Raw genomic sequence first — 16238 nt, 5'->3', positions numbered from 1 at the left:
CATCGATACAGAATTGAGAAAACACTACAGAAATTCTGCTTACTAATATCCAAACTATAGATAATTTGAAAAGCAAAAAGACCTCCTTACAGAAAAGAGAGTGAAACGCTAGAATGACATTACAGGGAGATAGTCACTGTTGAGACTTTTGGATATCCATATATGTATAGAAACCCATTCATGTATTTGCACACATGAATACATACATATATTTTACTACAGTAGACACACGTTGCCTGCTAAACTACTTGTTTTTAACATCTTTCCACATCATTAAATATTATTCAACAGCATCATAAGCTATACAGCTCTACAATATTCCATTATTGGACACTTAGAATATGTTTTTTTTTACTGATGTACAGGTGATTTCACGTGTTATGTTCTAATTTCATAGATGAAGCCTTTCTGTAATTACATTTTTGGACTTAGAGATTTGGACTTGATGAAAGAGGGTATTGTTTCACTTTACAACTATCCCAACGGCTTTCTGGAAGGTGGGAACATAAAACAGACACTGTCATAGCAACTGCCTGGAAGTCACAGGGTTCAGGATACAGGTTCAGGAATACAATGACTGGTCCACTGATTCCCTCTCCCTCCTCTCCTCCATTCCCCAAAAGAAGTCAGTGGTGAAAGAGAACATGCTATTTGATTCCATCCATGTTAAGTACAAGAAAAGCAAAACGAATCTGTGCTGTCAACAGTCAGGAAAGCAGTCACCTAAGACATGACTTCAGAGCACACTGATAAATATACCTCAACAGCATCATACGCTATACGGCTATATGGTGCTGATAAAGACCTTGATTTGGGGGCTGGTTCCATGCGCGTTTCCATTTATGAAGCTTCACCACGGTTCTTCAGAATAATGCAGCCACTGTTCATAAAGCCAAGGCTCTGGTATGGAGCTGAACCCTGAGCCACTCTTCTGGAGTCTGGTCACAAGTTAGTAGCGTAGCAACTTGGCCTCTGAAGGCTCTAGCTTCTTTTCATAGCTTGGGCTTTCCCCCCTTGTATTCTTAAGGTTTCCTAGACTTTGTATAACGTAATGCTCAATCTCAATGACATGAAAAGAGTTCAAGTATGACTTAGTTCATAATAGGGAGGCACAATGACTCATCGATGAGATCACTGCCTTACCTGAAAATCCTCACGTATTCTATCTTGTTAATAAGTGGCCTTTCAGATGAGAATCCTGGCACACTAACAGTATTCCTCTCAGTGATTTTACTTTATGTAAGAGGAGTGATTCAGATGCACTGCATTGTGGTATTCAGAAAGGGAAAATTATAGAAAATATCAAGGTTAAAGTGAAGTTTTACTTTGCTAAGGAAGGAAGGATCTTGTACAAATCATTAGCATTAATGAATATATGCATAATATAGCTCAGGTTCCTTATAATGCTTGGTTAGAAGTTCCTGACCTTTAAATGTTTTGTTGTTGTTGTTGTTTTGTGTGGAGGGGTTTGTTTGCTTTTGTTTTATTGTGCCATAAGCTAACAGTTTCTTTTACAATACATTTCTCATTGTAAGACTTAAGTGTTTGGAAGGATCAAGATGAACATTTCTATTTTTCTGTTTATATGTGATTCTGTCTGACCTTGGCAAATAAGACAAAAAACAAGTTGTAGCACTTTGAGTTGTTTAAAGATATAAATACTTATTGCCTATCCTACTTTACCAAAAATTCATCGGCGCTCGCGCTTGCTCTCTCTCTCTCTCTCTCTCTCTCTCTCTCTCTCTCTCTCTCTCTCTCTGTCTCACACACAGACACACACACACACACACACACACACACACACACACACACACACACCACTGCCATTATCTAAGTCCTACAGCCTCAGTTTTAGAGACAGAAGCCCAGGTCCTGAGAGAACAGCAGAAGGCTGGTGCTGTCCGTGGTGCTGAAATCAGCGACTTAATCATAAGACTACTGCAGATTATGTGACACACTTGAAAATATACACGTGTTGGGGTTTGGTGGCAGATTTGCATGCCTCTTCTTTAATAGCGTCCCTACCGGCTTTTCTCATTTTGGGAGTTCTAGTAGTTGTAAGCAGTGATGTCTTAGGTTGGGTGAATCAAAAACCATTTATGCAGTAAAAAAAGAACTGCCCTGAAGGACCACCACTGTTTCTTTACTAGTTAGCACAACTCACTCTCATAGTGGACTTTCCCAATTGCCCCTATCTTGTTATGCTTGTTTCTAAAAACTCTGTAAGCGTCTCTGACACATCTCACAAACTTTTTAAAGATTGCCACTTTCTGGTAGGGTGCTCATTCAAATGAGAATGATCTGGTTGGCTACAGTTTGGAGATTCATCATCTATCAGAATGTTATCTAGCTTGAACTTTAAAACAATACCAGTATGTTGAACAGACAAAAGGTTTCTTTCTTCTACCTATTTACGAACATTCTGTATACACACATCTTAAGCGGCCCACAATAGCTCTGCTGGTGATATCAATATAGGTCCTTCAGTCTTTCGATAATGTTTTTAATCATAGGCTTTAAGGCACAATTGTTTTTACTTTGAAATTCTTAAAAATCTGTTATGGGACAGAAATAAGAGATTAATGGAGATCTTGCAAAAAAAGATAAATGGCACCACCAGAATACCACCAAACTGGGGGAAAAATTAATTGAACCTATACTTTTGATAAATATTTATTTTTTGCAGAAGAAAAATGCATACTAGTTTAAGCTGTCATTATACTAACCTACATCCTATTTTTCATATTATTAGTAATACATAATGTGGTAGTTTATATTCAAAAATAAAACTAGAATGTATATACCTCATGTATTTATCCAGAAATACACCAAGGTTACTATGGTTACGAAAAATCCATTACCTTTGAATACAGAATGAAAAAGTTTGACTTAAAGTGTGTGCTATTTATTATAGCAAACATCAACAGCCTTCGGGAGGCTCTCTAACTGGATTCATTTTTCAGTGTCACAACTGACCCACCATACTACTAGCTGGTGGCCTATGCAAGGCAAAAATTTGAACTGCATGCATTTTTAAATATATTTTGTACTAACTCAAGGTGCAGCAATGCCTTTGACTTTTAGTGCTTCATATTTAAGAGAAAGAAGAAAAAAATTCAAACCACCTAGATGCTAAGTCGCTCCTGAATTGAAGTGCATTTACTTTTACCTACTATATCCACCATAGCAGCAAGATCCATTTGCTACACATAATGGAAGAATGTTGGTCCTATGCAGAGACTAAAAAGGAAGCTACAGATAAATGGAGTAAGAAAAAAAAAATTAACATTTTGAACATTTTGGAGGGTACGTTAAGACAACTCATCACCAAAGTTTTTGATAGTGTAGAAGGTGAAGAATGTTAAATGGTAAAAATGATTGTAACCAGGAAAACAGGATATGAAATGTAGCTCTTGAAGAAGTTTCAGAATTATTCCTCACCTCATTAAATTTTTGCTCATCAAGACTGTGATCAGATAAATCAGAATAAAATATAATTGGCTAACAATCTTGCAGAAGATTAAGTATGCAAATAAAAATTTTCACTTGTAAAAGTATCAAATATTTAAGAAAATAGCATTCATTGCTGATGAACTTTTCTGGGAAATAATGCAAAAAAAGTTCATCAAATATTTGGTAAAAGTTCACTACCTCTGAATAGCTGTCCCCCTTTAAAGACTCTAGCAAACAAAGATTTATGCACAATAATATTTATCACAACATATTTAAAATAGAGATAAATTAGAAACTTTTGAGGTGTTCGAGTGATCAAATGCATTAGTGTATGTTTATGAGATGGAAAGTGCTTTCATTACAATGAAATGTGGCACCGTTGTGAATTGTCTGTGGCAGCTATGGCCTGTCTCAGTGGCTACAGCAGTTCCTGCATCAGCTTTCTCCTGGCTGAATTCATGACAGAATAGGAATCCCCTATTCTGTCATCTTCCTAGAGGCCAGGTAAACTTTGAAGACATAAATGAATGGAATTTCGTACATATCTCAGGTATAAAATCTTAGAGTTGAAATGGATATTAAAAACCATCTTATTCAATTCTCATGCCATTTGAGAATCTCTGGAAAAGTTGGCGTTCAGCCAACGCCAAGAGGTTTTTGTTTTGTTTTGTTTTGTTTTTTAAAAAGCACTCACTTTAGGTACTGTTACAGACTGAGTTGCGTTCCCCCAAATTTATATGTGGAATGAAGCTTTAAGCTCCAATGTGACTGTATTTGGAGGAATGGCTTTTAAGGAGATAAGTTTAAATGAGGTCACAAAGGTAGGGCTCAAATCCAATAGGACTGGTGTCCTTATAAGAAGAAGAAGAGACGCCAGGGCTTGTGCATAGAGGCAAGACCATGTGAGGACACAGCGAGAAGGCGGCTGTCTGCAAGCCGAGGAGAGAGGCCTCAGGAGAAACCCAACCTGCCAACACCTTGAACTTGGACTTCTTGTCTCCAGAACTGTGAGAAATGCATTTCTGTTGTTTAAGCCATCCTGTCTGTGGTCCTCTGTTATGGCAGCGCTGGAAGATTAATACAGGTGCTCTGTGGTCTGTAATCAGCCTCCTGTCTCCCTTTCAGAGTTGTGAGGAAAAATTAAATTGCATGTGTTCAATAAGAAGAATGTGTAAAGATTAAGAGCATGGACTTTGGTGCCAAACAGAACCAGATTGAAATTGTTTTCACAGTTACTGACTAGAATTTTTTGACTTCTTTTTTTTTTGACTTCTTTTAGTCAGTTTTACTGGCTATAATATTAGAACAATCACGGACAACTCTAAAGCCCATCATAATGTTTTTGGCTGAGTTCCTCTCCTGAGTGACCGATATTGCAGTTCCAACGTGTATTGTGTCTTTAGCCATTCGTGGATGAGAACAACAAGAAACAGAAATGCTTGTGGGAAGTCAAAAGGGCTACAGAGAAAAAGGTTGAGTGATATAGGAGACACAATTTTCAAAAATCTACCAAAGAATGAAAACCACTGCAGAACCTATTACCACTGTATCTAGAGAAGGTATCTGTGAACATTCAGTACATTATATTTGGGGGATCTGTTGTACTAATCCAGCATGGATATACTACCTACAATCTTTCATTGCAGATACTACAGTCACATGAGTCCATTGATGATGCAGTGAAACACAACACAGACTCAGCACCATTTTGTATGTGTTGTATATGGGGAGTCAGGGTGAATTCTGAACTCCTTCCCTCCCCACACTGCTCTTTTACTGCCTGTGCACAATGTCACCTCATGAAACAGTCTGCATATTCTGGAAATATTCAAGGCACACACCGCACTCTGCCATCGGCCACAGCACTTCTGGTTGGAACTCGGGTCTACATATGGAGCGGATCTTAGTCTCTCTTTCTCTAGTTGCTACCCTTTTCTTTCTCTTTTCTGCATTGCTTTTTCTTTCCCACCCAACTCCTACCCTCCACCAGTTCCCCTTCACTAGCTTCTTTCTTTGTTTCCAGCACCATCTGACTTCATTCATTCATTTCTTCATCACTGTTTATTCTACACTCACTCTGTGACACGTCCTGGAGATGCAGTCATGAATAAGACACACATGGCTGTGTCCTTGGGACACTTAGGGTTTAGCAGGGAGAATCGACAAGTAAACAAGCAGCCTTATTGAAGACAACACAAACCAAAACAAGGAGGTATAAAGGCATCTGATGAGCCTACGGGGGGTGGGGATTGGGGGGGACATACCTAACTCAGACCTGGGGAGTCAGAGAGGGCTTCTCAGAGGAACTCTCTATGCTGGGCCATAGTATTCCATTATGCATAGTGATACATGTCAGTCCTACAGAAATGCTTTGTGCATAATTATTTAATACACGTGCAAAGTTCAGTCCATGCCATGTTTTCATTTCTTCTCAGGTAATTTCTGGGATCTATAACTTTTTAGTTAAAATAATGTCTTCAGATATTGTTAGGGCTTGATTAATCTTTTAGTCTCTCATATGAACTCTGCATTCTCCAGAAAATAACAATTACTATTATTTTGACTAAATGATGCTAAGAACACACTAGGTGTTTTATTTATAAGAATTAGGTCTCTTAACAATCTTGAAAATCACAGTTATTCCCATTTTACAGATTCAGAAACTAAGTCTCAAAGAAGCTAAGTGACTTGCTGAAGACCACATTCTCGTCCTTGGAGCGAGAATGTTGGAGTTGTTATCAAAGTCTGCCATTCACAGGCTATGTAACCTTGAGGAAGTTAACCTTTTATGCCTCAATTTCCCCATTTTACAAATGGGGGGATGATGATAATATCATATAATTAGCATTACAGAAGTCTATTGGGCCATAATGAATAAAATATAAAAGCAATATCTCTCGACCTTTGAAGGTTCTCAGAGTACACAGGAAACAGGAAATATCAATTCTGAGAATGCAAACGGATGAATGCCACAGCCCTGTCCACAAACACCTCTTACTTGCATCTGTATCTGTCCCCATGAAATCATGAGCACCAAGAAAGAGGGGAGGGACAAGGTCTGTCTTTTTCCCTGTTCCTACCTTAGCACCCGGCATTAATGTGGAGGAGTGAATACATAAATAATTAATCCTGCCTCTGACTCTAACTTATTGTGACCTTTCATGGAGAATTTAATATCTCTAGCCCCCAGTTTTTTCATCAATCAATATTAGATTAATGATGTCTCACCTGGTAGTCACATATGGTATATAAAATACCACGAAATATATAACCACTCTAATTACTATACAAACATAAACACGATTCCAACACAAAACATACACAGTGGAAGCCTCTTGGTTTGCAAGGTTTTCAACAAATTAATTTTCCTTAAGTATCATTATACTTTATCATATGACTAGGCATGTATACTACGTTTCTTCTCGAATGGTCTAAAATGCAGATGACACGGAGTCAACTTTCTGAGTCTTAGGATTACGTCACATCCTCACAGACTGTCAAGTATATATGTGTGACAGTGGAGTTTGTTCAAAATGACGTCACTGACTCAAGGGGGCGGGGGACCACACGGGGTCCCAGCTTCACTCCTGTGACCAGGTGGAAGCAGGTGGGCATAAGGTTCCCCCTGCGTGTTGATATATTTCTGAGGCCCCCTGCACCTGAGCAAAGACGTCTTAGTAAAAACATGTGCATGGGATCCACAGCAGGGAACGCGCAGGGAGACAGCCTGGGGCGAAGGAGGAGGGGGGGCACATGAGCCCTTTCCCCATTTTTTCAGCTTGGGCTTCACCAGAAGTGCAAACCTAACCATGAAAAATCATGGAATTTTAGTGGACAGAAAAATGAGTAACTCAACTCTTAAAACTACATTCTCAGAGAATTACAGATCATATTTATCTGAATTACATATATATACATATATATATATTCTAGTTTATAATTATATGCGTCATGCACACATATATTATACATATATTCTAATGTGGACTCTAACTATTTACTGCTACGTAAAGAAGTCTTACCTGTGACTGTGTAGCTCTCACCACTGCCTGAATAGATGAGCAGCCCATCCATATATAAAGAGTACTGAGTTACAACACCATTTGCTTTTTTGGGTGGATTCCAGGAAAGTAACAAAGAATTGGGAAGGGATTTGGCCACTGGTGGCGGAACCTCTTGTGGAGCTGTGGGGGAAAGGAAAGGAAACATTTATAGACTCTAATTTTAGTTTCCTTTTCTAATTCAAACTTTTCAAACCCAAACCAATAAATCAAGGAATAAATCTGAAATCCCATGCATGGAAATGTTCCTGATCCGTGGGCAGCCTGTCAGTAATTGCTTTAGGAACAGTATTAAATAACCGTCCTGAATTTATGAGAATTTACATCAGTGATGGATGGGGAATATTTACACTACTTCTCTTGACTGTTGCTTGAGTTACTTCCTGAAAGGTCTCATTAGTCCATAATCTCTACTTGGGGGGCTGTGCCCATTAAAGTAAATTAAACACACAGAGTCCCTACCGTTGAGGAGTTCTTGATCTAAGATGGGCAGTGCTGGTGAGAATGGTTCATAATAGATATGAAAACCCTATACGTAACTATAAAAATAGCCACAAAGTACAGACTACATTGTACGGTTTTTTATTTTGTTTTGTTTTGTTTTGTTTAGAGGGGTCTGTTCATTTTCTGTAATGGTCAATAAATCGGAGTCACAGGAACTAAAACCGTTTAGAAATCGACCCCAAACATACCTATTGTTTGGTAAATCAGCAATACATTTAAGGAAAAATTAGAACTTGGGAATTCCTTAAGTCATGGAAAGGAAACGGTGAACTGGATGAGTAGGAATGTGTCTGGGCACAGCTGGGAGGAAGGTTGGAAGGGGACCAGACCACACCCCCACAGATGACATAACGGATGTAGAGAGAATAACAGGACACAGAGGACGATCTGTCCCATACTGAAGCCGGCGGAAGTACTTGTGAAGGGTGACAATCACGTGCCTCAGCAGAAGCAATGCCACGTTGGGGACACCTCTTCTTGGCAGACTAGACAGAGGGGACGGTGAGAAAACACTGACTGTGGGTCACGGATGGTGCCGTCCAGGTTACGGAGGTCTGGTTAGGTCAGGTGCAAAGCACAAAAACTAAAGGGTGACAAAAAGGATTCTGCACAAACTCCTTTCTTCTGTCTCGGTATCATCATAGGAGCCATTGTCTTTCTCTGACATATCTTCTGTGCAAGCGGTACATGGTAAAGGACTGAAAAGAGGGAGGGGGGAGAAGAGGGGTGGGCGGATACTGAGAAAGAGAGAAGAAACTGACTCCTTTTCCCTAAAGATCAAGCTTTTAAATCTCCTGAAGGACTTTACAATTAGACAGTACAAGCAACGCGCAATTCCTGTCATCCAGGAGAGAGAAACAGGAAGTAGCAATGCTTCAAATGTTTGGAGAGCTGTTATTTCTTGAAGTGATGCTTGAGCACAGCTTTCGCTTCGGAGTGCTAAAACATTTTCTCTTTCTCGCTGCCTTCCTACCATATGCTTTCTGAAACATTAACTTATGCCAACAGGGTGTAAGTTCCAAGTACAACAAAAGTGAAACTTAAGTCGGAAAGAACCGAGCCGGGATTAATAACGCCTCAATCGGTATTTGGAGGTTCCATCACACTGAAATAATTGTTGGCTGTGCTGGTGTTTAGCAGTTAAAAGAGACCATGGAAATCAACCGTTTGATTCTCAATTTCATACTGAGCCATACAATCAATTCTTTTTAGTCAGACTGTCTCTAGATTTACTTCTGAGCCCTAGTAAAATGAGGGAGCTTTCATTAATCTTTCAGATGCTTCATATTAATGACAAGGCTCTTGCATGAACAATGTAACAGCAATTAAAAAGCCCATTAATCTGCATTACAGCTATTAAAGATGCATGTCATTAAAGGGTATGGAGTTTGATTCATTTTCGCACCCCCCCAAAAAATGGAGCAATTATGGCCTGGCAATGCACTCTGTCATCAAATTAGGTTGGGGTTTCCCAGCAAATGGCCTTGCAGCATTTAGCTCTTCTCCTATTTTATTATTCATGACTGAAATGTGGAAGTCAAGACCTTTGAAATTACTTTACCTTCTTGTGGAGTAGAGATGTTCAATGCATGTGAGCTCTCAGTACAGCCAGCCAAAGTGCAAGCAGTTAGGGTTACGGCATAGTTTTTGAAGGGTAGCAAGCCTGTCAATATGCCTATAATAAAAGAGGGGGAAAGAGGTTTGCATGTTTACTGTAAGTTGCTATAAAAATCATTATTGGTGTGTGTGTGTGTGTGTGTGTGTATGTGTGTCAGAGAGAGAGAGAGAGAGAGAGACAGACAGAGCAAGAGAGACACAGAGAGAGAGACACAGAGACACAGAGAGAAAGACAGAAAACAGAAATGTGCCTCTTTAATTTTTCCTCTGTGTTGATTGCAGAGTGGAGTAACTAGTGAGAAAATAGCGTGAGGCCAACTTATTGTTAAGACAGCTCTAAACAGCATTTTCCCAAATGCATGCCTCTGCGTATTAGTGCCCTGAGATGTTTCCCCTATAAATTGGGGAGGGGGGAAGGGCACATATAGTTCGGGAAGTAGAATGTACTGTATCTGATAATTAACATGCATATTATCCCATTCCAGGATCCCGGACCTCCTGCAGAAACAAAACTCTTTAATTTCCTTTACCTTGCATTTTTCAATCTTATTTAACTAGAGTCCTTTTTACGTGGCATCCATTAACACACTTTAGGAAATGCTACTCCCAAGAGTGGCTTCATTATTTGAACGGTAGGATACACATATACTAACTATTTGCTTAGGTTGCAGCTAACAAATATGCAAATCAACATACTTGAACAATTAGCAAATTAGATAATTATGCTTTTGTACTTTGACTTGCAAAATTATTAGTTTATTTAATTAAGACAGCTGTCCTCAACAGAAATGTTGCATATAGAAGTGTTGAATTAACCTGGCTGGGTGGTGAATATATAAGATTTGTGCAGCAATTGAAAGTACCTGTAGAAATGAAAACACATTTTGTTTACTGGCAGAGGCTCGTTAGTTAATCCTGTGAATTAAAGAGGTATCAGAAATATAATTTGTGTACTTGCTCACCAGTGTTTTTCATTGCAGAAGTTTTCCATAGTCATCTTTAATCCGAACCACATTGATTGCCATCATTCTTATATAAAGATGGCCCCACTCACAGTATTTCTTTATTGAGTAAACCTTCAATAGCCTAGAGAGTGTGTCATTGTTTTCATATGCCAATATTGGTGACAGCTTGCATCACTCATGCACAGATTTTGACATCCATGTTTCCCGATTCTCCCTCCTCCGAAATTTAAAAATTAAAAAAGCAGCGTCAGGATAAAGGAAAGACCACAGCCATTGTGTGCTTTGGCACCTCCCATCTGCCCTCTGTCCCCAGCACTGCTGGGAAATCTGCATTCTGGCAGCTCCCCCGGCCTCCCTCTGGGCTACCGGACCCTCTCTGCTGTACCTGGCACCATTGTCTTAGCTCGTGGCCCAAGAAGGCAGTGGGCCAAGGAAAATGCACGTGCCTGTGTGACCATCTCATGCCAAGTTCAGCTGTCTCTAATTTCAAAATCCCCTTCTGCTTTCCCGGATTCTTGCCACTGTGACTGTCATTTCCTCTTGCATCTCCCAGACTCTGACCCACATTCAGAGCTCATTTTCTTTGAAGAAGGTATTTCTCCTTCCACTGAACATCTGAAAAGAAAGCTTGCGTCATCACACGTACGTGCTCATCACGGAGGGTGTAGAGCACAGATGCCCGGGCCAGAATGTCTGGGACCAAACGCCAACGCAGCTATTGATGTGTTGTACAGGACTGGCCAAGTCGTTCAGACCCGGAACTCAGTTCCCTCATCTGTAAACAGGTAACAGTGGTGCCTATCTTGAAAGAGAGGCCTCACAGCCCTTATCTGTGAGATGGGGGACATATAGTCTTTACCTCAAAGTGTTACCATCCAGATGAAATGAGTTTAGAAAAATCACCAGTTGACACAGAGTTTTCACACGGGCATGCCAACCCAGGTGATGTCACTACTGCCACCCAGTGTCACTCAGCACTGGGTGACTAAACACTGAGTTTTATCTTTTAAAGCTCACTCGTGATCCCTTAAATAACAGATCAGGTGACTCCTCATCAAGCTTTCTTCTCCTCTGCTTACCAGACTTTGCCTCCCTCCACGTCCTCTGTGCTACTGAATTTTCCCAACTTGTTCTCCTATACTACTGAGGCCTCCTTCCTTTCCTTGACCTGACCTCCTCCTCATCCTCTCACAGTCCTTTGAATGGCTTTTATTTTATACAGCTGGGTCTCCAGGCCTCTTCCTTCCTCTTTAACTTATCATGACTCATCTCTCAGTGCATCTGCAGACTTGATGTCTCTCCCTGAAGCTTTGGTTCTCCATTTCACCCTCCACGTCACAGATCCCACCTGGATGTCCCACTAGCGTTTCACTCTCAACATGCCACCATCCTGACCTGACATCCTAAATTACGAGTACGTCGTAAGCATCATCTTTCCATTTAGTAACACCTCCATCATAATCTTAACTTTTCAGGCTCACATAGAAGGTATCATTGGAAGATAGATTCTAGGCATTATACTCTTTGAAAACCTTTGACATTGGTCATAGCTTTCCTCTTTCCAAGTACAAATCTATGGCAGGAGTTTGAACATGACAACTTGCATGTCTTAATGAGTATAATGCCATCCTAACAGAAAATAAGTCAGCCCAGAGAGAATGAAACGTTATCTTACAGCGAGCAAGAAAAAAGTGCTGGCATATGAGATCAGTTGTCTTTTTTCATCACTAACCTTGTGGCACACGTGAGAAGCACTGCCTCTCACAGATGGGCCGGACATAGCTGGAGCACAGGGATACAGTGTCCAAAGACAAGATACAGTGTCCAAAGACACTGTGGTGCATACAGGCTGGTGCTCTGAAATGTTTAGTATGAAGATACATCCTGCATGCAAATAATAGCATCACTGAGAAACATTACAAAGGCAGTTCCAGTATTTTGTGATTTTGAAAACTGCCCTTGTCCTGAGGCATTCTGCTCTTCTCCTAGGTCACAGCTGAAATATATGGGGCTGTTACACCCACCTGGCGAGACAAGTATTAACGTAGCTGGTAAGAAGGGCCATGCCACACAGGTACCGAGTTCCCATTCACTAAATGGCCTTCGGCATGTTATTTAACCTTTCCTGCCTTCACTAAAGGAGTTATTTTGTGTGTATATATGTATCATGAAATCCCTTTAGTAATTTGTTTCCCCTTAAACCTTAGGGACCTTAAATAACAGGCAATACTCCTCTCATCAAACTTGCTTTCTTCTGCTCTGTGCTTTGGTAGAGAAGTTTACCAAATTGTATTTCACAGAAAAAAAAAAAATCCTGTGAGTCTTAAAGAAAGAGGCTGGAGAGAAACTAGATCATCCTTCAGGCCATTTATCAAAGTGCTCACATTGCCCATTTCACGGCAGGTGAAACAATAATAAACACTGAGAAATGAGAGCTTCAAAATAGAAAGCAGAAAAGAAGAAAAAGGAAGCTGACATTTTGGACTTGCCAACTTTGTCTCCAAGGTGGAAAGTTTTGGGTGGTTTGTAAACCATCATTTCAAAAAAATGGGCTACATGTTCTCAGGCTGAGGTGGAATATTTTCATATTTCCAGTGGGGACCTTGCTCATAGCGTTGTGTCTCAGAGACAAAGCTCATTAAACCGATGGAACAATTTTCTCTAAATACAAATTAGTATTGTCTATGTCAGTCAGAGTTACAGTGTAATGATTGAGCATTTTCTTTCCTGTCAGGTTACAATTAACAGTTGGGGTAGGAGAAAAAGGAGCTAGTCAACTCGATGGTCTTCCCCAAATCAGAAAAAGGAAAAAGTTACCCTATTGCCTGGGACACGCGGTTGATCTTGTTTCTCAGTATGGAGAGTTTACCAGGATGGATTAAAGCTGATGCTTATAAAAGGTCCTGCTATGATCAAAGAAAGCATACATGAATATTCTTTGTAACACTCAGTAAGGCAGCTCTTTTTGGAAATATGCCTGGAGATCAGTGAGTGACTGACCTAATGGCCTTGCTTGCTTAAGTGTCAGAGTCATATTTATATCATATACTCTCCATGAAAAAAAAGAGAGAGAAGTACTATGATCACACACCATCATCAAAGTATTTATCGATGTTTCTTCTATATACCTCTGGGAAGGGTGCTTGGAGTACAACCGATCTCTATAAGGTTTTTAATCTAAGGAAATATTAGAGCTCGAAGGACTCTCATGATAACAGTAATGTAGAAATGAACACATAAAGCAGAAGGCCTGCATATATGGCAAGTGACCAGGGCATTTATAAGACCCAACTTCCCAGTCCAAGATGACAGGAGAGCTACACTTAAAGACAAAGAACAAACAAAGGTAATCGTTGAAAGTGTATTTTAATGTGATATTAAAAAATCCTGGTATACATGTAGAGTGTGACATATTCATAACAGAATCCTGGACAGAAAAATGTGGCATAAACTGTGTAACAGAAAACCCACTAAGAGGAAGTGGGGTAGTCTCCATTGATAACACACGGGGTATTTAAAATAAAGAAGTCCTGACAGCGAAAACTTTGAAGAGTGGCTTGAATATAAATCTCTTCTTTGAGAGAGAGTACAGATGAGACTTTTTTTTCTTCAGATTTCAGGCTGTCCCTACATCCAGGCAGGCCAGATGACCTCTCGAATTCCCTTTTAGTCACAAAACTCTGTGAAACCAGAAAATGGTCCCAACCATGTCAGGAAACCTGGCAGTCCCTTTTGATAATGGAAGAGGGCGAGCTGAAAAAATATTCGATAAGCATAAAGGAAGCATTATTGATGTCTTAAAAGTGTTAGTAGCCCATGAAGTGCAGCAGCACCAGCGTCCGGATTCAAATCATTGGCACCAGCACGTCCAGAACTCTCAGGGCTAAGCGATAATGCATTTTGCATTAATGCTTAACATGGTGGAATTCTGGCATGCCACGCCAAGGGAATCTGAAGGAAAGCCAGTGTGGTCCCTTTGAGTCGTAGGCCTTGGTGGGAACAGGAAGCTCAGGTTGAAAGAGCAAGGGGGGGACTTGATTTCAGGGAAGGAAGCACACACACAGGTGCAGGTGGGATTTTAAGAACCCAAGGCTCCAAACCATGTGTTTTCGGAGGATTTCCACCTCGCAGAGGGAACAGCCTACCCTGGAGAACCTGGTCATGTTTAGTCTCTCAGAATGATCTGGGGGAACTCCTCGAATGCACAGCACACATCCTTTCACTTCTTGTCCTAGTTTCCAGCAGCTAGTACGGTCATTCACCAATAGTGGACACTTACTTGATGTTTGACCAAAAAGTGAAGACGTTCCATTGCCTTAGCTCCACTCAGCTGTCTCTCTCACTGTAAGACGGCCCCATGCCCACCCTACCCTGTCCGAGGAGCCAGCCAAGAAACAGTGTTTCTTTTGACCGGTAAGATTATTTCCAACCTTCTCTTCCCTTTGCTCTCACCTCAAGTTTCAAAGGAGATGAAGAGAAATATTCATCATGGGAGGCAGTTCGACTACCTGACAAAATGGTAGAGCTGACACCCTCTGGGCAAGCTTTTGTGCATCGAATACAGCTTCACTTACTTAGAAGCAGGAAAGCAACAGAAGCGCCGGCTTTGACATTGGAATTTGATAATGAACTCCTCAGACTAAATGCAGACAAGTATAAATGCTCTGCCTGGACACCGAGCCTGAGACACAAGGCGAAGTGGCATCTTTTAAAAAGCCAAGCACATTTGGAGAAGAAGAAGAGACTCTGTTTCTATTTCTGTCCTTGCCCAGACTCCACCTCCCTCCCCCACCCCACCCCCAGCTGCCAACCTGGGTGTTTGGCCCGCATCCACTGTAATCTGTTCGCCTTCATTATGCTAATCTGTGGGCGGAAATATTTCTGTCATCTTCGAATCGCTGGTACAGCGATGGTAAACACCTTGGCCTGTCTGTAATTGGACAGGTGTCTGCATTGATGTCACCCAGCTTTTAATTCAATTAAAGAACTGGCGGCTCTGCTCTCATTACCAACTCATTTCTGCTGCACTTTTAGTCTGGTGGTGAAACGTGCACACAACAATCGACCCCGGTCCAAAGTCTATGGTAGCCTCACAAAGATCATGCTCAGTATTTCAAATGGACTCTTACAACCCAAGAGCATTTTCATGCCATCAAAGGCATTTGGAATACTAGGGAGAATGCTCTCTCTCTCTCTCTCTCTCTCTCTCTCTCTCTCTCTCTCTCTCTCTCTCACACACACACTCACACACACACGCCTTTACATTTGATATCTAAACAGTGTCTTCTACCTACTGGCCAGTAATTAGGAGCAGTCACAGTAAACAGAAAAGCTGTTTCTAGCTTCCTCTCCCCAGGGCTTTCCTCCATCTCAGGAGAACTCCTCAGAGTACAATGCTCTTATTTATTTGCTGGCATTTCACATTTGGATCAAGAAAGTGAGGGTGGGCACGAGCAAGGCATTTATTGAGAGGGCCATCTGGTAAGGGATACCACACAGGCAGAGCTGCTACCTGGAGACAGAATGGAAGAACCCACTTTTTAAAGGAAAATCAGCCAGGAGAAGGAGGAAAGCAGAAGAGAAGGAGGCTTTCCTGGCTCAGAATTCTGCTGCAGAGCTGCTAAATCCTAATTTTTAA

At 40.8% G+C, this 16238-nt stretch overlaps 1 protein-coding gene across 1 annotated transcript in view; it reads right to left on the bottom strand.

Annotated features, from left to right (window-relative positions):
• Nucleotides 1–16238, bottom strand: part of USH2A (usherin) — a 582349-nt gene that overhangs the window by 317500 nt on the left and 248611 nt on the right. Inside the window, exons 30-31 of the mRNA XM_074316330.1 lie at nt 9580–9693; nt 7476–7637 (exon numbers count right to left, since the gene is read on the bottom strand). Coding sequence (XP_074172431.1) covers nt 7476–7637; nt 9580–9693 — 276 coding nt within the window. The remainder of the gene's footprint in view (nt 1–7475; nt 7638–9579; nt 9694–16238) is intronic.

The sequence above is a fragment of the Rhinolophus sinicus genome, linkage group LG12, assembly GCF_036562045.2.
Source record: "Rhinolophus sinicus isolate RSC01 linkage group LG12, ASM3656204v1, whole genome shotgun sequence".
NCBI classification, from domain to species: domain Eukaryota; kingdom Metazoa; phylum Chordata; class Mammalia; order Chiroptera; family Rhinolophidae; genus Rhinolophus; species Rhinolophus sinicus.
The sequence above is the reverse complement of the archived record's forward strand: the minus strand, read 5'-3'. Positions and strand labels throughout refer to the sequence as shown.